Raw genomic sequence first — 23999 nt, 5'->3', positions numbered from 1 at the left:
AAAACAAGTGAAAAAAGTGTTGGTTGTCCTGTCTCTACAGATTTGGTAAGTGTGTGTGATCAGTGTTCTTTGTTCATTCAGATGGCAAAGTTAGTTCATATCATCAGCAGTACACTTTCAGTTCTTAAAGACATACCTCAGTCAAAATGATTTAGTTACAAAGTTTACAGGGCGTTAATATCACTACAATATTATGGGCTGAAAGATCTGCTGTAAATGCTGCTCTCTGAGTGTAAACATGTAAACACCACAATCAAACTATTACCATCAGGTAGGATTTTCGCCGAATAGTTTATACACACACGGTTTTCTGACGCTGCCTACCCAGTGCATCTAAGTTAAAAACAAAAGAAATACAGTTTTTTTTTTCTTATTTGATGTGTGGTATATCAAACATTCTATAGTCACTGTCTCCTCTGCGTCTGTGTGTTTGTTTTGCCTCAGTGAAAATTAGCGCATGCTCAAATGGAAACTCCCATTTTATTCAAATCCTTCCTTCTTCCCTCCCCCGACACTCTCACCTAAACTAAACTAGACACACTTACTTTCCTGACTTTATCTATACTAAAGGTGTGAAAACACCCTGCTGAAACAGGGGGGTTTCATAGCCTTTTAAAGGGTCACGAAACACCAAAACACATTTTTTGAGCTGTTGACAGTCGTATATGTGTCCCACACTGCTAAAAACACTATTAAAACACCTATATTTTACAAAAAAGTGTAAATTGGTTGTTTTTGCGTTATTTCAAGCAAATTCAGACTTCCGGTTTGAAACGAATTTTGTCACACCCCTGGTTTGATCACGCCGCCTTTGTTTATGTTGTCATGTCATTAGCACGCGTGGATGTTTTGTTTTGGTCTGTCACCTTGTGCTCAACGTAATATTCCTCCCTCCCCCTTGTTACCTTTTTACTATTATCATGATTTAATTAATCTCACCTGGATTCAGTTATGCTCCTTCCCCTATTTAGTTCCCTCTCGTGTGTCATCCTGTGTCAGATCGTTGTGTGTCAGTCCGTGTAACAGTCTTCCGAGTTGTCTCTCCAGTCCTGTCGTGTTGGTTGGTGTTATCCCTTCCAGTTGTGTCTCGCCTGGCCGTCATCTTACTTCTAGCGCTCTGTCCTTCTTGTGTGTGTTCCATTTTGGCTCATATCCCTCTGTTCTCAGGCACCGTCATCCCCTCCGCACTGAGTTCTCCGACATCACCTGCCGTCCGACTTCCCCTCTCCCTCGCTCGCTCTCGTCGGTCACATCTAAAACAGCCGGGCCATAGTGCGCCCTCTACCGGAGGAGTTTGTAAGGACATTCTTTTCTCATTATATTTTTGCTGTCTTAACCCCGGCCTTTTTGTTGTTTTTTCTCCTTGTGTGCAGCGCGCCACTGGCCGAGAGACTCTGTTTTTTGACCCTCGGAAATTTTTATTTTTCTCTTTTCAAACCCGGTAACGGAGGAGGTCCTAAAGACTATTTATTTGATCTTTTTGGATTTTTGTGTTATTTTTTGGCTGTTATTTTGTGGCCCTGACTACAGTCTTTGCTGTTCATTAAAATCTTTAATTTGAACCTGCATTTGTGTCCTTCCAGTCCCATTCCTGACAGTACGATCTGACCAGAGAATGGACGCAGCGGGTTCAGACACGGTCAGAACTGCAGTCACCCAGCAAGGTGCACTCTTAGGCCAGCATGAGGCTAGATTAACCAACACCACCAGGGAGGTGGAATTCCTGGCCAATCAAGTGGCAGAGCTAACTGCACTCGTCCAGGACCTACAGCATGAGGCAGCCCAGGGGGGTCCTCTCCGTCATCATGATCCGGAGCCCCGTTGCAACAACCCTCCACCCTACAACGGAGACCCTAATTCCTGTAGAGCCTTCTTGTCTCAGTGTGCAGTGGTTTTCACCTTACAACCACGCACTTATGCATCTGAGGAATCTAAAGTGGCGTTTGTATTGACCCTCCTCACCGGTAAAGCTCGCGACTGGGGAACGTCAGTGTGGGAGACTAGAGCCCCTTGCTGTGCTTCGTTTGAAGACTTTCGCCAAGAAATGGTGAGATTATTTGACCGATCAGTCCGGGGCCAGGAAGCAGCGGACCAGCTGGCACGCCTACGCCAGGCAGGACAATCCGTTACTGAATATGCCATCGCCTTCAAGACTCTAGCGGCCTCCTGTGACTGGAACGAGGGCGCGTGCAGGTCTATGTTCCGCGCCGGGTTACAGGATGACATTCAGGACGAGCTGGCCACACAGGATCTTCCCCAGGACCTTGATGACCTAGTTAACATGGCCCTGCGGATTGAGGGACGTCTCCATCGTCGTCGTCAGCGTCTAACGGTTCGCCCCCCATGGAGAGTGGAGGATTCCCGTCCAGTCTTGGCTGCAGAAGCATCTGGTTCTGCTCCAATGGATCCGGAGCCCATGCAAGTAGGGCGTCTTCGTCTTACCCCACTACAGAGACAGCAACGCTTCGTCCAGGGACTCTGCCTTTACTGTGGGAAGCCTGGACATTTTGCTGTAGCCTGCCCACTCAAACGTCAAGCCTCACCAGTGAAGAGGGGGATACTGGTGAGCACTACCCCTTTCCTACACTCTTCCTCCCGCACTCTTCTTCCTGTTTCTGTACACTTCAGTGATTCCTCTAATTCTTGTTCAGCCCTGGTTGACTCGGGGGCTGAAGGAAATTTTATGGACTCCTCCCTAGCTGCTTTGTGGGGAATTCCTGCTATCCCTCTTCCTGATCCTATCCCTGCTCGCTCCCTCAACGGCTCCCTTATAACCACTGTTTCCCATTCTACCCCTCCTATTAACCTGACTGTTTCAGGCAATCATCACGAGGTGACCACTCTGTTGCTTCTGGATTCCCCGAGTGCCTCCATAGTGTTGGGGCACCCGTGGTTAGTAAAGCATGGTCCTCATGTTGATTGGTCTGGTAATGCCATTTTATCTTGGAGCCAGTATTGTTTGTCTTCTTGTCTGGGCAGTGCCCCTTTTCCTGTTTCTGTGTCCTCTGTGTTACAGGCAGAGGCTGCTGATCTGACTGGGGTCCCGGTGGAGTACCACGGCCTGCGCCAGGTGTTTAACAAGTCCCGGGCCACTTCCTTGCCTCCTCACAGACCATACGATTGTGCCATCGAGCTCCTCCCAGGCACTTCTCCGCCTAAGGGACACTTGTTTTCCCTTTCTGGTCCAGAGAGAGAGGCTATGGACAGGTACATTAATGAATCCCTTAAAACCGGTCTCATCCGACCCTCCTCGTCTCCTGCAGGTGCTGGATTCTTCTTTGTTAAGAAGAAGGATGGCTCCCTGCGTCCATGCATTGATTATCGAGGGCTCAACGACATTACCGTTAAAAACAGGTACCCCCTACCTCTCATGTCGTCTGCTTTTGAGCTGTTGCAGGGAGCCAAGGTTTTCACCAAACTTGACCTCAGGAATGCCTACCATCTTGTCCGCATACGTGAGGGGGATGAGTGGAAGACAGCCTTTAACACCCCTACGGGACACTTTGAATACCGGGTCTTACCGTTCGGTCTGACCAACGCCCCGGCTGTCTTTCAGGCCCTGGTTAATGATGTGTTGAGAGACATGGTTAATCGTTTTGTCTTTGTGTATCTCGATGATATTTTGATCTTTTCCCCGTGCCTGCAGATACATATTCAACACGTACGCCAGGTGCTACAACGGTTGTTGGAGAACCAACTTTATGTCAAGGCGGAGAAGTGCGTTTTCCATGCCCAGTCAATTCCGTTTCTGGGGTTCATCATCTCAGCGGGAGAGATCCAGGCAGATCCCTGTAAGATAAGGGCTGTTGCCGAGTGGCCAACCCCTGACTCTCGCAAAGCTCTGCAGCGGTTCCTGGGCTTTGCAAACTTTTACCGGCGATTCATCAGGAACTTTGGCCAGATTGCTGCACCTTTAACAGCACTCACCTCTCCCAAGGTATGGTTCAAGTGGAATAGTGATGCACAGGAGGCCTTTGATGAATTGAAGTCCCGTTTTGTCTCTGCTCCTGTTTTGTCCATTCCAGATCCTGAACAACAATTTATTGTTGAGGTGGATGCATCTGATGTCGGGGTAGGCGCAGTTCTATCTCAGAGGTCTTGCCTGGACGGGAAAGTACATCCGTGTGCCTTCTTTTCCCACCGCCTAAACCCTTCGGAACGGAATTATGACGTAGGGAACCGAGAATTATTGGCAGTCAGGCTGGCTCTGGGGGAGTGGCGTCACTGGCTAGAAGGGGCAGCCCAACCTTTCCTGGTCTGGACGGATCACAAGAATCTCGAATATATCCGTTCGGCCAGGAGGCTGACCCCTCGACAGGCTCGCTGGGCCCTCTTCTTTGACCGCTTTAAATTTACCCTATCATTCAGACCTGGAACCAAGAATGTCAAGCCCGATGCCCTCTCCCGTCTCTTTGAGGTCCCAGGAAAGGAGAAATCGGTTGATGCCATTTTACCAAAAGAAATGGTGGTGGCGTCTATCTCCTGGGACATTGAGAGACGGGTGGAGAAGGCCATACAAAAGATCTCAGTTCCAGGGAGGGTCCCAGCGGGCCGTCTGTTTGTTCCAACCAGACTTCGCTCAGAGGTCATCCAGTGGGGACACTCGTCCAGGCTAGCCTGTCACCCAGGAGTGCGGAGATCGCTGGCTTTGATTCACCAGCGATTCTGGTGGCCATCCATGGCCAAGGACGTCAGGCAGTTTGTGGCGGCTTGTTCTGTTTGTGCCCAGAACAAGACTTCTAATGCACCTCCCGTTGGTCTGCTTCGCCCCCTACCCATCCCGTCCCGCCCATGGTCACACGTGGCCCTTGATTTTGTCACTGGTCTCCCAGAATCTAAAGGAAACACCGTCATTCTCACGGTGGTGGACCGTTTCTCTAAATCAGTCCATTTCATTCCCCTCCCCAAACTTCCTTCAGCCAAGGAGACTGCGCAAGTGGTGATTGATCACGTATTCCGGATTCATGGTCTTCCGGTTAATGTGGTTTCTGACAGGGGTCCCCAGTTTGTCTCCTGCTTTTGGAAGGAGTTCTGTCGACAGATCGGGGCTTCTACGAGTCTGTCATCAGGATTCCATCCTCAGACCAACGGGCAGTCTGAACGAGCCAACCAGGATTTGGAACGAACTCTCCGCTGCCTGGCGTCCCACAATCCTAGCTCCTGGTGCCAACAACTGTCATGGGTCGAGTACGCTCACAACTCTCTTCCGTCGTCAGCTACAGGTTTGTCCCCATTTGAGTGTTCAATTGGATTCCAACCCCCTTTGTTTCCCTCACAGGAACCTGAAGCTGCCGTTCCGTCTGCCCTAGCTTTCGTTCGGCGGTGTCGACGCACCTGGAGGAAAGCTAGGGAGGCCTTGGTCCGAGTTGGCAGACGAACCAAAGCAGCGGCCGACCAACACCGGACTCCTGCCCCTCATTACATTTGTGGTCAAAGAGTATGGCTCTCCACCAAGGACCTGCCTCTCAGGGTGCCTTCACGCAAGCTGGCCCCCAGGTTCATTGGTCCATATCAAATCACTAAAGTCTTGAGTCCGGTGGTGGTAAGGCTCAAGCTTCCCCCCAAGCTTGGTCGGGTACACCCTATTTTTCATGTATCTAGGGTTAAACCTGTGATGTATTCCCCCCTTGTCCCTTCTGCCCCTTCCCCCCCTCCCCCCCAACTAGTGGACGGCTTACCAGCCTACACAGTACGAAGGTTGCTTGATGTTAGACCCAGGGGCAGGGGTTTCCAGTATCTAGTGGACTGGGAGGGCTATGGTCCAGAGGAGAGGAGTTGGGTCCCAGCCCGGGACATACTTGATCAGGCGCTGGTCGAGGATTTCCATCGGCGACGAGGTAAGCCTCTCCCTGCAGCGCCTGGTGGCGCCCGTAGGGGGGGGGGTACTGTCACACCCCTGGTTTGATCACGCCGCCTTTGTTTATGTTGTCATGTCATTAGCACGCGTGGATGTTTTGTTTTGGTCTGTCACCTTGTGCTCAACGTAATATTCCTCCCTCCCCCTTGTTACCTTTTTACTATTATCATGATTTAATTAATCTCACCTGGATTCAGTTATGCTCCTTCCCCTATTTAGTTCCCTCTCGTGTGTCATCCTGTGTCAGATCGTTGTGTGTCAGTCCGTGTAACAGTCTTCCGAGTTGTCTCTCCAGTCCTGTCGTGTTGGTTGGTGTTATCCCTTCCAGTTGTGTCTCGCCTGGCCGTCATCTTACTTCTAGCGCTCTGTCCTTCTTGTGTGTGTTCCATTTTGGCTCATATCCCTCTGTTCTCAGGCACCGTCATCCCCTCCGCACTGAGTTCTCCGACATCACCTGCCGTCCGACTTCCCCTCTCCCTCGCTCGCTCTCGTCGGTCACATCTAAAACAGCCGGGCCATAGTGCGCCCTCTACCGGAGGAGTTTGTAAGGACATTCTTTTCTCATTATATTTTTGCTGTCTTAACCCCGGCCTTTTTGTTGTTTTTTCTCCTTGTGTGCAGCGCGCCACTGGCCGAGAGACTCTGTTTTTTGACCCTCGGAAATTTTTATTTTTCTCTTTTCAAACCCGGTAACGGAGGAGGTCCTAAAGACTATTTATTTGATCTTTTTGGATTTTTGTGTTATTTTTTGGCTGTTATTTTGTGGCCCTGACTACAGTCTTTGCTGTTCATTAAAATCTTTAATTTGAACCTGCATTTGTGTCCTTCCAGTCCCATTCCTGACAGAATTTTTGAAGCTGCGTCACTGTCATGACATAATAGTGTTTTCCAGCGTCTGAGCCAGAGTGTGTCTTATTACGTCTTACAGTGTGATGCATTAATGCATAAGTAAGGCTTGGTTCAAACCAATCAGCGCGCTTTATTGTGCAACTTCATTAATATTCATTACTGTCATAGTGTTTAGACGGCAGAGACGCCACGTTTTGTCAAAACAAGCGTGAAGTGTTGCTTTTATAGTTTGCTGCCGTTAAGTTTTGTTTTCATTTTCTTTCTGTGAGAGGGTTGTTGCTAGAGCTCAGCTGGAGTCACGCGTGGATTACAGTGTACGCGACGCTCGACAACAATAACTTGCATGTCTAAGGAGGAACATTGTTTACCTGAGAGCTGTTCTCATCTGCAAACGCTGAGGTCCGGATTCGCTTTAGTCTCCTCGTAATAAAAACGCAGCTCTAGTTGCTGGTGATTGTCCTGTCTCTACAGATTTGTTAAGTGAGCGACCAGTGCTCTTTGTTTATTCAGTTTGTTCGTATCGAACTAAGTTAACTATTGCACCGAGTACAAACATGTTAGCACCACAACCAAATTTTAACCTCGTGTAGGATTTTCGCCGCATTTAGTGACCAGAATAACACACGTGGCTTTCTGATGCTACCTGCCCAGTGCATCTAAGTTTCCGGGAAATGCTGAGTTTTTTTTTCTCTCATTCGCCGTGCGGTATCAGACATTGCATGAAAAATACACGCTTAGAGCAGCTTCTCGAATCAAATATTTCGTTTGTCGAAAGGAGGGACATGAATGAATTCCCTGAATGAAAGAGCCAAACTGCAGTTAAAGTCCACCATTTAATATTTTGGCAAATAATTCGACTACAGATGTCCATGTAAACACCGTCACTTTGTCCCCTGTGTGGGTGTGTGTTTTGACTCGGAAAGTCAGTGCGGCCAAATAGACACTCCCACACCATGCCTCTTTACTTCCTCCGACACTCCCCCCTAAACAAAGCTGGACACGCCCACCTTTCTGACTATTTCCAAAGTAGAGGTGTGAAAACACCCTGCTGAAACGGAGGGTTTCATGGCCCTTTAAGATCCCAGAACTTGCAAAATGGCATCTTGATCTAATCTACATAATCTCAGACACAGAGAGACACATGGATTTCAATACTTCACAAAGGGGACACAAAATAGAATATTTTACTTCATATTTAGATTTAAATAATTATGCATATATAATATGAACTGTTTAAAATACTCTACTGTATGAAACTGTATGCTTATAAATGTTTGTATGTGAATACTTTATGTATTCAAAACAATGCCTTGGACAAACTAGAAGTCATTTGGAAAGTGAATTATGCAGGACTAAAATATAAAAGGATAAATATAAAAACAGTTTAACTGTGGACCATGACTATGCAAACGCCGGTCACCCTATGGATGTCAACTTCCAGTGACCAACTCACAGGATCATCCAATCAGACTTTAGAACTTAAGTGCATGTTCCAGCAAAGATTTTCATGGTCGTTTGATTCACAGTGCTTTTTTTCAAGGTGTTTGAAACCAATGCTTTAGAACTACCACCTCCAGGTGCATGCCCCAGATTTTCAAGAACTCTACCTTTAAGGATAGAGACGTTGGCATGTCCACAACAGTGTTGGGAGTAATGCGTTACAAAAGTAATGTATTACAGTAATGTATTACATTTTCCTGTAACGCAGTAGTGTAAGGCATTCCAATACATTTTCAGTAATATTTTACTCGGTACATGTTCAGTAACACGTGCGTTACAACACACTTTTCACCCGCAAGACATTAACAATTGAAAAATACCGCAGTTCTATTTCCTGTTCGTGGCTAGAGAATATATGCGCGTGCTGTCATTAATCTCCCTCTGGCTATGGGACCTTTTTACTTTGAACGCGGAATGATTTCAGCTTCTGAGCTCAAGGTCCGGCGATATTGGCTCAGCCCGGTTCGCAGTACGCACAGCAGAAAGCGGCAAATAGATGAAAATGGCATAAGCCAGTGCATTCGCGAGACGGACGTAAGTGCATATGGCGTTATTTCACTGACAAATGTCGTAAGCTCATTCATTTAATACGAGCGAGTGAACGTGCCGGTTTCCTCTGTGGACAAAACTCCTCGCGTTCACTCAACACTGGCTGGGCTGCTCACGTGCTAACGACCTGCTCTCGCTCCGTCAGATGATGCAGACTCACAATCTATGCCATGTGTTTCCTCTTCCTTTCGTTCTGTTGCTCTCCAGAGATCCTCCTATTTAATTGTTATCCCAAGAATGTTTATATGGTTTATATATTGCTACACTATTTACTTACAGGTTAAGATAAATTCTATAATAAATACTAGTGTTTTTGAGTGTAAGGTATACTGCCTATGTTTTAGGCTATAGTATTTACAATGAATGCTTAAGCATACTGTCGTATTAAGAATAGTGAACTCATAAAATTAAATATAAAGTGTAGTTTTACTACAGTAAAGTGTGGTGAATTGTAGTACAATCTACCCCATATTGTAAAAAAACTACAGCACTGGATCATTTGTTTATATTACACTTCTTGTGTTACCATAGCAACTATAGTATTACCACAACAAAGTAATTACAGTACTTAATGACAATATGTGTGTTCAGGGGCCCTGTGGAACAGCTTCTTTTCAAAATGAAGATGATGGCAGGGAAAATGTCCTCCACAATCTCATCAACAATGTGGAAGACAACAGACACTAGTTCACTTTATTTTAGATGCCATAAAAAAATGTGATTGATAATGAGATTTATTTGAAAAGTGAATAGTACAGTAGGCTATAATACCTTATCAAGTTTTTCTATTAGTTACATTTCTGCTTGCGTTAGTTTTTATTTTTGTCTAAATGCTTTTTTTATTTGAAATATCTCATCATATAATATACAGCCAACAATGTTATGGTTTATTAGATTAAAAATTATAAGTCTATTTTAGTATTTTGGTTATTGTTAAAAAAATAGTGTACTAATATAATTCATATCAAAAAGCTTGAAAGGAAGAGGGAACACAAGACACAAATTGTAAGTTTGCATATAATCTCACTGAGAGAGCAGTGTACTGAGAGCACGCAAGAAAACTTGTGCGTGAGCAGTGCTTATTTGAGATATTGTGAGAATTTGTGCGCGAGCAGCGTATGTGAGAGCTCGCAAGCAGTTTTGTCCACAAACAGGAAATCGGTGCACAAACATTATACTAAGAAAACTGTTTATCATGCTCACTTTGTGCTGGACGGTTTTGTGTTGTAAACCACATGAATGTAAAGTAAATACAATAATGGCAACAATAAGAAAAGAAACAAAATCTGCATTTTGTCATGGCATTGGAGTTTACATATCGGCCTGTTGTGTTTAATATGAATATAGAAAGCCATTCACAGATATTGCCAGATAATCACTTTACCTCTACCATACTTTTAACAGATCATTTTTAATTCTGGCTGTCATCCTTTCTTGGATTGTCTTGAGCCATCACATTGCCAATTATATACTATATTGTTAGTAGCCTGGAGAGGTCACAGTCATTCTGCTACATCACATCACTTTCTACTGAATGTAAAATGCTCATTATAGAACATTATAGAGTTTTATAATGTTAAGTTCTAATTCTGTAGTAATTTTGGTGAAAGTAACTAAAAAGTAATATAAGAGTAATGTAACATATTACAATTCTGAGACAGTAATATTGTAAGGTAAGGGATTACATTTAAATAACAGTAATAAGTAATCTGTAATGTATTACAGTTTGGAAGTAACTTGCACAACACTGGTCCCCAACACCAGAACCACCATCATTAGAAATCTCCAGTTTTGGGTACTCCAGAATCTTAAGCTTTCTTCTTCTCAAAGCTCTAGTGCTAAGTCTGCTTGTTCCTTGCATTAAGACCTGCATGAAGATCCAGCTTCTTCCAACCACTGCATAAACGTAAACATACCACTTTCCAAACCTCTATCAAAGACCTTGGTATTGTGTGTTTCAGTAAAAAAAGATCTAATTAATTAGATGTTTATTGATATTAATTGTTAACAAAAAACTTCCTTAGTTGTTTGTTATTTTAGAATAAAGTTCACCTTATCAGGCTCTAGCTTGAAGTTATTAATCACAATCCTCAACTTAATCACCTTCATGATTCATGCCTATGCAGTCCATTTATTGTACATCTAGTAATTTTAGTAACCCTCGTTTATTCTTTTGTTAATAAATATGCATTTATTAAAATTGTGTCTTCCTTAATCTCTCACACTACATCTTTGTTGTTTATGATGCATTTGGTACATACACTCTGCTTTTATGAAATGTTAAATTTGCTTCAGGACTATAACTATGCCACAAGAAAAAATGTGTATACCAGCTCAGACCTTGATGTGGTGGTAAGTACCCCTTTTCCATATTTTTTTTTTTTATAAATATTAATGTTGTCATAAATTTAAGCATGCACACACAATCAAATCTGAGTGTACACACTTTATAAACAAGGCCTATTCAGCTAACCTAAACCTAAGAAAATTATTTCCTCAGCAACTTTTTTTTTTTTTTTTTACCCTAAAACTTAGAAGTTTCGGTAACACTTTATAATAACTACACACTATAAATAATTTATTAAGCATTAACAAATAGTGAACTCATTATCTGTTAAGCATTAACTCTACATTAATAAGTGTTAGCAAGCAGTTTATAACTGCAGCTACAAATGCTCCATTCTTGACTTATAAGCACCCATATAATGTGTTTAATGATTGTATTTTCATACTTAGTTAATGATTTATTTTTCATTACTAAATTAAGTATCGAATTATTTACAAACTGTTTGTATTTAAGAGTAGTTAAGGGTTTTAAGGATCATTCAGAATAAGTTAGTAAATGATTAATAAACTATTGAAATCAACATTTATATGTCTTATTAATCAGGCATATATTAATGGTTACTATATATTTTAATACATGCTTTATTAACTCAACTTCATGCAGTGTTGTGACCAAATCTAAAGTGAGGACTATTCATGCTTTATAAACCCATTATAAATGACAAATAAAGGCTCAGTTAAATTCTAAACAGGAAAAAAATACATTATTCTTTTCTCTTTATTTAAAGATACACAAATGAAACTGTACTTCAAATGAAAAATAGATATTTGCAACCTTATCTAAAATAGAATCACTGTAGAGTTTAAACATTACATCTTATTATAATGTTAAAGTATTATATTGTTGTTGTTTTATCCAGTTGGATGTCATATTTTGACTCTCCTGTTATTTTGCAATGTTTAAACTTTACAGTAATTTTACTTTTTTAGAAAGATTGCACAGATTATCGTTCATTTGATACTGAGCCTTTAATAGTCATTTCTAAGACATTTATAAAGCATGAATAGTCCTCACTTTAGATTAGGTCACAAAACTGCATGAAGTTGAGTTAATGAAGCATTTACTAACATATTAGTTAACTATTAGTATATGCCTGAATAATAAGACATATAAATGTTGATTTCAATAGATTATTAATCATTTACTAACTCATTCTGAATGGTCTTGAAAACCCTCAACTACTCACAATAACAAACGGTTTGTAAATAATTCGATACTTAATTTAGTAATGAAAAATAAATCATTAAAGGGTCACGAAACACCAAAACACATTTTTTGAGCTGTTGACAGTCGTATATGTGTCCCACACTGCTAAAAACACTATTAGGACACCTATATTTCACTAAAAAGTGTAAATTGGTTGTTTTTGCGTTATTTCAAGCAAATTCGTACTTCCTGTTTGAAACGAATTTTTGAAGCTGCGTCACGGCCATGACATAATAGCGTTGTATTCCAGCGTGCAGACTGGGCGTCTGTGCCAGAGTGAGTCTTATTACATCTTACAGTGTGTTGCATTAATGCATGAGTAAGGCTTGGTTTAAACCAATCAGCGCGCTCTATTGTGCAACTTCATTAATATTCATTACTGTCAGAGTGTAGATGGCAAAGACGCCACATTGTGTTGGCAAAACAAGTGTGAAGTGTTGCTTTTATAGTTTGCTGCAGTTAAGTTTTGTTTTCATTTTCTCTCTGTGAGAGCGCAGACTCACGCGTGGATTAACAGTGTACGCGACACGCGACAACAATAACTTACGTGTCTAAGGAGGATTATTGTTTAGCTGAGAGCTGTTCTGATCTGCTAACGCTGAGATCCGGGATTCGCTTGTAGTCTCCTCTAAATAAAGACGCGGCTCTAGTTGCTGGTGATTGTCCTGTCTCTACAGATTTGGTAAGTGAGCGACCAGTGCTCTTTGTTTATTCAGTTCGTATTTTATTCGTATCCAACAAACTATTGAGTGTAAACAAGTTAGCACTAACAGTTACAACCAAACTATAACCTCGTGTTGAATTTTGTGACCGGAATAACACACGCGGCTTTCTGACGCTACCTGCCGTGTGCATGTAAGTTTCCGGGAAATGCTGAGTTTTTTTTTTCTCTCATTCGCCGTGCGGTATCAAACATTGCATCAAAAATAAACGCTTGGAGCACCGCCTCGAATCAAATATCACGTTTGTCGGGAGGGACATGAATGAATTCCCTGAATGAAAGAGCCAAACTGCAGTTAAAGTCCACCATTTAATAATTTGGCAAATAATTCGACTACAGATGTCCATGTAAACACAGTCACATTGTCTGCTGTGGGTGTGTGTTTTGACTCTGAAATTCAGCGCGCCCAAATAGACACTCCCACACCAAGCCTCTTTTCTTCCTCCGACACTCCCCCCTAAACAGAGCTGGACACGCCCACTTTTCTGACTTTTTCCAAAGTAGAGGTGTGAAAACACACTGCTGAAACGAGGGGGTTTTATGGCCCTTTAACAGAGTATGAAAATACAATTATTAACCACATTATATAGGTGCTTATAAGTCAAGAATGGAGCATTTGTAGCTGCAGTTATAAACTGCTTACTAATGTTTATTAATGTAGAGTTAATGCTTAACAGATAATGAATTCACTATTTGCTAATGCTTAATAAATTATTTATAGTGTGTAGTTAATATAAAGTGTTACCGAAGTTTCTAATAAGTTTGCTTATAAGACAGCACAGTGGTGCAGAGGGTAGAAGGTAGCTGATTAGAACCTTAGCTGAGTCAGTTGGCATTTCTGAGTTTGCATGCTGTCCCCATGTTTAAGTGGGTTTCCTCCAGGTGCTCCGGGTTTCCCAACAAGTCCAACGACATGCTGTATATGAGAATTGGGTGAGCTAAAATGTCCGTAGTGTGAGTACATGAGAGTATGTGGGTGTTTTCCATTAATTAGTTGCAGCGGGAAGGGCATCCGATGCATAAAACGTATGCTGGATAAATTGATGGTTCATCCCACTGTGGCGACCCCAGATTAATAAAGGGACTAAGTCAAAAAGGAAATTTCTTTCAAATACAAATATAAATATTTCCCCTGCTTCTGCTATTATTTTATAATAAATAATAATTTATTTATTTTAAAAGGAAATCAAGGGGTAGTTGATAAAAAATATTTATTTGCAATATGAATACTGAATGCCATTTTTTAAAATTAATCTTTTATTTAATTTTTTTATTAATTTATAGTTGACACACTTTCACAACACAATTATGGGAAGCCAAAGATAGCTCATCTGTACTTCTATTACTATGGAGATAAATAACTGACATTACCTAAAATGATTGCTAACATAATGCACACATTCCAAAAATTCACTCACACAGGTAAACAGAACATCAATGACAAAATACAACAACGCTCAGCTGTCTTCATAAAATAAAATGAATGAAAGAAGTCCAAAATATGTACAGCTAAGACCATCTATCTATCTATCTATCTATCTATCTATCTATCTATCTATCTATCTATCTATCTATCTATCTATCTATCTATCTATCTATCTATCTATCTATCTATCTATCTATCTATCTATCTAATCATCATATACAGTTCGCTACCATTCACATTTATTTCAGAACATTACTGAACACTCCAGATATTTTTAAATTACTGTATATAATATTTTTTTTGGATTCTTAAGTGCATTCTTAACTGTCAGTAACCCTGCAGGATCATTTTGTGTTTAAATGGCTGAAGATGTTATCTGTAATTGTAGCTCTCATCATCATATTCTAACTCGTCCTCCTGTTCATCTCCTAGTTGCCCATATTTGAACTTGCGATAAACAGTGCCGTCCTGCCCCATGTAGACAATATCCTCATCTTCATCATCTTCATCGTCATCATCTCTACTGCCCTTCTGATCACCGAGGTCCACCAGCTTTGACTCACGGAAATGTCCAGAACTAGAGCTAGCTTGACCACTGTAAGCTGAGGTGGCCGATGATGTGCCTCTATAGAAACTGTCTCGGCCACCATCATGGCCCAATTTTTCATACCCACGTGGGACAGGGGTATCAGGCAAGGCCCGCTTTGAAAGGGAACGCTTTATGAGCATGATTACAGCAATCAATACAAAGACCAGCAGGATGGAGGTGGTGATGAATAGTGGAAGGTTTCCTGTGTAGTCTTCTTCTTCATGGTTACGAAAGGCAAAATTAGTGCTGAGGACACATTCACCTGCAAAAGAGACAAAAATATAAATTTTTTGATGCCTAATACAACCAAAGAGTTGATACATATATTAGTATTTAAATGCTGAGTTGTTTCTACATCAATTTGGCTAATATATGGACAAAACTCATTTGGTATTAATTGGTTCCATTTGGTAATTCCTTTTTAAGTGAAGTTTTTAAACAAATTTCGAGAGGAGCACGTGATATAATTGACTGCAGCTGGCCACCTATCTACACTCATTAGTTAGCCAATCAGATCTATCCTAACTCACTATAAGTAGCCTAGCTAGATATTACTCCCCTATCTTCGTTTTCCGAAGAAGCTAACAACAGATCCGCACTAGCTCCTCCAAAAGTTACTCACGGACAAACCGGATCCTCCACATCTCCCATTATTCTTCAACTACAATACCACACCACCATTACTACCGTCATCAGCAACTACAAAAATGACAAAAACAACAACAGCGACGGCAGCGGAGATCACAACAGCATCAGCGCAGCTACAGACAAGAAAGAAAGCTCCGCGCTCCCTGAAACACCAGCCCCGTCTTAACAACACCCAGCCCAGAATGAAAGTCAGCTCGAGACCGAGGCTCCAATAAGAGGCCGTAGGCCTATCCACTCCAGCCAGATCACAATGCAATCCCCAGCTCCGCTACGTACCTTCTCCAGCATCATCATGCGTCACTCATATCCAACAACGACTGTCACTGAACTCCTCCAAACTCCTAGACGCCGGGACCACAATTCAAAGCCGCTGCATTAAACCCAAAAATCTTACGAATCCACGTCTTCACCACCCCCCCCAGGACATAACACGCTCCTGCCACACCCCCTATCCCCAACAGATAATATACCCGCAATCACTCCGCCTCCCTGGGGCATCAAGGAAAGGATTAAAAACAATATTGGATTTGGATATATTGCAGCAATCATTAATTCTAAACACAAATAAAACTAATCTCCCGGACAATTAAGCAAATCTTGGGACTTCCACCTCACCTCTTCCAGCCTGCAGCTCCCGATTCCAGCTCAAACTCCAGTCCTCCTCTTCCAGCAATCCTAACCACCTACGAGCTACGTACCCCGCCCCTCTACCTTGCGTATCCCTGCTTTTTCCCCTCTCATTTTTACACACTTGCAGCTACTGCGGCGACGCATACACCATCAGCCAAGTGCTAAGTCTAGTGAAAACAGAAATTACTTGTCGACTTTTGTCACGTTTAAGCTTTTACTGAATTACGTTTGCAAACTGACCTAATTTTCTGAATTTCTCATTCCAGGTTTCACCTACTGGATCACAGCCGATCTCGGCGCTCCCTTCCCATAACCTCACTAGCCGTCCACCAACGCTGAACCAGAAATCACAGAGCAATTCCCTGTTAAGCACATTCATACCAGCCCTACTGAAATGGGCATTAGAACGTTTCTAAAAACGTCTAATAACGGCTCTTTCATCTCCTCATAATTCTGCCTTTTTTCAGCATTAACAGCATGATTCTGCCTAGTGAAGATGCTTTAAACTATCACGTTATAAACCAAGCAATCTCTCTAATCTAGATGGATGCAAAGCTCGGTTGCAATCAACATTACACCCGTTACCCGATTTCTGGCATTAATCAGAGGTCACAATTATATTTCGTAGTCCGTTTAACATTCGGATGCAGAAGTAGCCCACACATTTATGCCTTAAACGATCCGCTGGATTCTCGCCAATAACTACGGCGTTTGCATGTAATTGATCTACAAGTTTCCCGTTTCTCTCTCCCTAATATCCTCTAGCTAAATAATGACCGGTTTTCTAATATTTGCATTCTCATCAGGGAAGAACCTCCGGCTTAAGCACTCTATACAATTCTTAAGCATCAATTTGGAGTGACAGAATTCCAAGCATCAATAGGCTACTTGAATAAATCGACAATTAGTCCCCCTTTATATTCTAGAAGAAAAGATCACGCTAAGCACAAACTGCTCTCCATCTTAAAACATCAAACACACATGCGCATTATCCCGCAGGGATGCCTTTTCGTCACTCACCTACTTCATCTCGCACCATCAATCTCCGGAGTAGAAGAGAAATTATCTAAATCCGATCTTGGCCGTAACAAACTCTGCCTGAAGGGCGTCGTGCACCAGAGGCGCCGACGGCACGGTGACGCGGTGCGCTTAAGAAGGGATAGTAGACTAATGCACACCAGACACACGCATTCATACGTTATCAAAAATAAACTAATCAATGTACAAATAGTGCTCCGCGGCGCGACAAAATATAAAGTGTCATGAATTGTGGCTGGGCACTACGGACAGCCGCATTGACTTCCATATTATTTATTCTTTCCTGTGGAAGTCAATGGTTACAGGTTTTCAGCTTTCTTTAAAATGTTGTCTTTAGCGTTTAACACGGGAGTCACCAACCTCTATAAAACTGAGAGCTACTTCTTGGGTACCAATTAAAGTGGAGGGCTACCAGTTTGATAAACCCTTCTCAAATAACAAGTTGCTCAATTTACTTTTAATTATAATTTAAGTTTTTGGTAATAATTAATAACATTCATCCATGTGAAGACACTGATCATGTTAACGATTCTCACAAAGTCACCAACAATGATTTAACAGGGTAGGAAATACCCTGTAATTAATATATCAATGTGCAACACTATTTTTATATATCTTTGCAAATATTACATTTTTAAATTATTAATTCTATATTAGAGAAAGCTTACTAGTAAGTGGCGCTATGGTGAGCTATTTTTAGAACAGGCCTGTGAGCAACACAAGAGAGCCTCGTGGGGTACCATGTTTGGTGACCCCTGGTTTAACAGAAGAAAGAAATTCATAAAGGTTTGTAACCATAAGGTGGCGCTTAAAGCATGCGACCTGCTTATGCTTTCCTTCCTTAAGTGCTGGAATAGAAGCCATTCATCTATTAGCTATCCAATTTCATCCTCAGTATATCCTTTTTACACAGATGCCGCCCCCTCCGTAGGGGATATTATCAGGGCCGCCGACGCGCGCTAACGGGCAATGTCGTGGAGAAATTAATATATAATTTATAAATAATATAAAATATAATAATAGTCGGCCTCCAATATTCTCATGCACTGTTACAACGAAGTTGCCGTTCACTGCACTAATAAAGGGCGTTATCATTATCCTGATTAAGGGGGCTCTTCATTGTTACATTCTGAATTCAGAAAAAAAAAATCCATTTTAACTGTTGTACATGTTCCTAGTTGCATAGGAAATTGCTGACTCTCTTTTTGCTCTATTTTCAGAAACTGGTATCAGAAGCAGAGCCGCAGCTGACCCCATCTCTCCTTTTAAGATGATAATCCCATAACCACAGCATACACAATTTGCATCAACATTCATTTATACATTTTAAGTTACCCCAGAACACCTCATCAGTTTCTCACTGCTCAACACATCCTCATTTCTGTTTTCCCCGCCTATATCAGTATATATATCAGTCTATGCATCCCATACTTGCAAAAACATTCAAGACAACTCCATCAAGAGCTATTTAAGTGGAATTAAATTCTTCCACACACTCATGTACGGCTCCATTTGTGATTCTATTGCTAATTCACAAACCAGCCTTATTAAAGGCATTCAGAATTACCCCCCCATGTACCAGATTGCCCACAGTCCGTGTACGTTTTGTTCATTTGTTTTCTATTTTTAAACGGAATAAAGGAAATGGAGAAAACGGCCGTTTTTTCGTTTTTCTTTTGCTCACAAGAAAATGAAAAAACGAGATTTTGGCTGGATTTTCGTTTTTTGATTTAGGGTAGGAAAACGGATAAACGACTTTAAAATTCATTTTACACATGTAGGCGGTGCTGAAACGCCCACTTTCCTCTAATTGGTCAACCAAATCTGCGCTCGTGACGTCTTCCTCAAAATAAAAGCCTTACACGCAGGCTTTTAATTATTATTATTTAATTATATATTAACTAAGTTTACATATTCTATCATTTGAACCACACACAGTTAGCAGGCTTACATTCACTGTGCATGTATAAATTAAATAAACACATAAATCAGCAGTATTCTTAGACATTTGTCATTAAAATAAGGTCATAGTTCACTGCCAAGCTTCTTGGTGCTGTGCACCTGATGCAGAGCAAAGCACCTGGTTTACATGATTGTTTCAGAGCTATTGTAGGCCTAAATAATAGCCCACTCTGTATAAAATAATAATTTATTATTATTATTATTAGGCCTATTATTATTATTATTATTATTATTTACTTAGTTATTTAATGGTTGTAAGAACACATTGGACCATGCATGGGCCTATAATAAATGGTAGGCTACCATTTGTTTCCATTTGATTTTTTCCTATTTTAATTTAATATATACCTTTAGCCTATTGTAAATATTTATTTGATAATTAATACTTTTTATTACAACGTCAAATTAGGCCTGTCTTATTATTATTATAATTTTTTGTTATTATTTTTTTGTTGTTGTTGTTGTTTTTGTTGTTGTAATTATTGTAGCAGGGACATAGCCACAGGTGTGGCAGAGTGTGCTGGTATATATAGTGTACATATATTTCCATATAGTCCAGGTTCTACCGTTCTAGAGAGTGTGGGGCATTGCTTTACAGTGGTAAAGTGGATTATTTCTTGGCAAATTCATAATGATTCACTTTGTTTAGTAATAAAATTCATAGTTATAAAATAACTACATTTCAAGAATATGTTAACACTTTCAACAATTCAGGATTATTTATTGCATCAAAAGTAATTTCAAAGTAACATTAAATGTACGTATAAACTGCTTAATTTGTGTGTGTAAACACCTAAGATGCAAAAAGCTTATTTAGACCAGAATAGGCCTACTAAATGCAATGTGCAATGTATGTAAACTTATGAACTAAAATGTCTTAAATAACTAAATTTAAGTCTTTTTAAGTTTTTAAATAATTTATGTTTAACTTAAATGATTTAACTTAAACTTTAAACTTCAAATCAACAAACTATGGCAATTAAAGTGTTTATTAAATTGAGGTCAGGTGTTTATCTTAATTATAATTATTAAATTTATTAAATATTATGACACTTTAATTCAGTGGTGTATTGGAGAGTACGCAGGCAACCCGTGAAAACTCTCTTTAAGATTTTATTGCAACACCAAAGCCTGTCTTTTTTTTTTTTTTTTTTGTTATTTGTTATTTGTTGCTGTTATTATTGTGGCATTATATATATATATATATATATATATATATATATATATATATATATATATATATATATATATATATATATATATATATATATATTTATTTATTTATATATATATATATATATATATATATATATATATATATATATTTATTTATATAGGCCTTGCCATGGCATGTGAAATATTTTAAATAAGTGGTTTATCCTAAATAAAATACAATGGGATGGGTGGATGTGGATGAATATTTTGAAAACCCCTGGTTCAGACTAAGAGACGAGCTAGCTGTCTGTGCGCTGCGCTATAACTTGACATTTGTTCTTTTCGGTGCTGCCAGATGCATTTACTATTGCATAAAATAATAAAAAAGGTCATTCGGTAAAGCGCGCGATGCGCGCAGAAATAAGAGCACTATATGCATATGCCGAATTGAGTTCTCTTTATTTCTTTAATCAAGGCTTTTCCATTTGAGGAATTACATTTATTAATAACTTAGTCCTTATAAACGATCAGTTTATAAAATACACAATTTATGGATCAAGCCTAATGAAGAATAAGAAGAATATGCAACGCATTATGATCCTTGAATGATCAAAGCGCATTTATATAAACTAGCTATATATTTTATATAATCCATAAATATTAAAAAACATTATACATTTAAAGTAGCCTAATGGAACATTATATGTTATAACATCTAAACTATTGTTTAGGCTACAGGCTAAATAAAGGCGCCTTTTCGGAGCTGTTCAGCGCGTGTGTCAAAGAAAAGACACAATCTCAATAAAAACTTAGGCTATTTACAATATCTAAAGGGATATAAAACATCTAACATGCATCTCCATTCTCAACGAGTTTCTGTGTTCTGCATCCTTCACAGATCGAGTTCTTATTCCGAGGTAATCTGTGAATATTCTCATTTATAGAAGAGTCTGTAAAGGCTGTTCTGGCACATTCAAATCACTTGGTTAAAGGTGAAACTGACCGGCGCAACGGATGATTTTGTCATATAGAGTAAATACAATTATAATACAGGATAGGAACTATAAATATTTCACTTTAATTTCATATTATTATTTTATTAAACAAACAAAACAGTTTGTGTTTTGGCGCTGCATGTATTGTGCATCTTATTTTGAAGCGTTTCAGCTTAAATGTTATTCTTCCTTTTTATTTTTATTGTATTTTTAATAATTTTAATTATACAAAACAAAATTGGTTCCAAACAGATATATTTTCCTATAGGCTATGATGAAGTGTATATTTTTGTTCAAACAGGTCCTATACAAAACTGTGTGGATGGATGATTTGTTTCTCCGTGAAAACTAAGGATTTCAATCATGCATTTAATAAGCAAAACAGGTTGTTTAGCTTGCCTCAAACTGAATGGACAATTTACAAATATTTTAAATACAAAGGCTGGTTATTTTACCAGTGAGGCACAATATTACAAATTAAAGAAAATTAAAGTGCATAGTAAAACGAAAATATATAAGCTTTACAACAACAGATCCTACCTCCTAAGAAATGACTTTAGATAATGTAAATAAGCATCAAGTTTTGTTTGAGATTGTGTCCTCTAATTCAGTAGTGTTGCCATAAAAGAGACATACGTTAGACATACTGGGTGCCTTATTTATTGTCAAAATAATGTGCAATTTTATTATCAACTATAATGTGTTTAATTAGTTAATTAAATTTTTTTGTCATTATTCCTTTAATAACTGTTGAGTGAAAAAATGCGCTAGAAATATGCATTGCAACTCACTTTATTGTACAGGCTTATTGCACTTAAACTTTTTTAGGTTCGGCTCTCGAATTAGTAAGGTTATGAGTAAATGTTATTTAAAATATTTCGCAAGGCCTGCCATCTAGCCTACAATAACAGCAAATTACAAAAAAATAATAAGACAGGCCTACTTTGGCGTTGCAATAAAATAGTATTAATTATCAAATAAATAATTACAATATATAATTAAAATAGGAAGAAATAAATGAAAACAAATGGTACCCTTTGTTTTTATAGCAGGGCCCAAAGTGTTCTTATTCTGGTTCTGCTAACAACTATTAAAAAGAAAAAAAAAAACACCAAACAATAAAAAAACTAGTAACTGATAATAATAATAATAATAATAATAATAATAATAATAATAATAATAATTATTATTATTATTATTATTATTATTATTATTATTATTATTATTATTATTATAAAGCCCTTGCTCTGAAACAATCATGCAAACCAGGTGCTGCTCGGAAATGGCTATCTTTGCTCTGCATCAGGTGCACAGCAGCAAGAAGCTTGGCAGTGAACTATGACCTTATTTTAATGACAAATGTCTTAGAATACTGCTTTACGTGTTTATTTAATTTATACATACGCAATGAATGTAAGCCTGCTAACTGTGTGTGGTTCAAATGATAGAATATGTAAACTTAGTTAATATATAATTAAATAATAATAATTAAAAGCCTGCGTGTAAGGCTTTTATTTTGAGGGCGACGTCACGAGCGCAGATTTGGTTGACCAATTAGAGGAAAGTGGGCGTTTCAGCACCGCCTACATGTGTAAAATGAATTTTAAAGTCGTTTATCTGTTTTCCTACCCTAAACCAAAAAACGAAAATCCAGCCAAAATCTTGTTTTTTCGTTTTCTCGTGAGCAAAAGAAAAACGGAAAAATGGCCGTTTTCTCCATTTCCTTTATTCCGTTTAAAAATGGAAACCAAATGAACAAAACGTACACGGACCACCCACCACACACACAACATACTCTCCAAATGCATAGCACAATCAGAAAAGGCTACCTATCCTTTCATATAGACCACACTCTAGATGCAATGTATATTCTCGTCTTTTTCGGATTTCTCAGATGTTCTGAATTTACAGTGACACCAAATTTCGATCCCACTGTCCACCCACCATCACAGATCTGACCTTGACTGACGAGGAAACAATTTCCTTCCTCATCAAGCAAAGTAAACAGATCAATCCAGAAAAGGACATTGCATCTTCATATTCAATATTCCCTTCTCCACAATCCCGTTCCAAATACTCCTAGCTTCATACACTATAGGAAACACTAAGCGCAAGTCCCCTAGCCCTCTTTTCATAGATGATGCACACCACCCAGTAACATGTTTTGGTTCCAAAAACACCCTAAAGTCATAGGACTTTTCAGGCTTCCATCAGATTCATAATGCAGTCACTCATACAGAATTGGAGTCGCCACCACAGCAGCACACAAAGGGTTATCGCAACAACACCTACAAACACTAGGTAGGTGGTCTCCCAACGCCTTCAAATCTTATATCTGACTCAGCCACAGTCATCTCAGGGAAGCTCAGAGGACCCTCACCAGCAGACGCAGTAATCCAAGCGGCCAAGGGCATGTGCCTAGTCCAGGGAGAGAATACGACCCAACCATACCAGCTTCCCGAGGGCAGAGGAACTAACCAGTCTCCCAAGGGCGCGGGCACGACCCAGCCATCTAGCTTCCTTTCTT

General features: G+C 39.9%; 2 protein-coding genes across 4 annotated transcripts in view; both read right to left on the bottom strand.

Annotated features, from left to right (window-relative positions):
* Positions 1 to 23999, bottom strand: part of LOC147844409 (uncharacterized) — a 681160-nt gene that overhangs the window by 575403 nt on the left and 81758 nt on the right. The window lies entirely within an intron of this gene.
* Positions 14269 to 23999, bottom strand: part of pcsk5a (proprotein convertase subtilisin/kexin type 5a) — an 84624-nt gene continuing 74893 nt past the window's right edge. Inside the window, exon 37 of the mRNA XM_087254253.1 lies at positions 14269 to 15306. Within this exon, the coding sequence (XP_087110379.1) occupies positions 14828 to 15306 (479 nt within the window). The 3' untranslated portion in view covers positions 14269 to 14827. The remainder of the gene's footprint in view (positions 15307 to 23999) is intronic.

Source organism: Danio rerio, chromosome 5 (genome assembly GCF_052040795.2).
Source record: "Danio rerio strain M-AB ecotype USA chromosome 5, GRCz13ab, whole genome shotgun sequence".
In the NCBI taxonomy this organism is placed as follows: Eukaryota; Metazoa; Chordata; class Actinopteri; order Cypriniformes; family Danionidae; genus Danio; species Danio rerio.
This window is presented reverse-complemented; position numbering and strand designations above follow the sequence as displayed.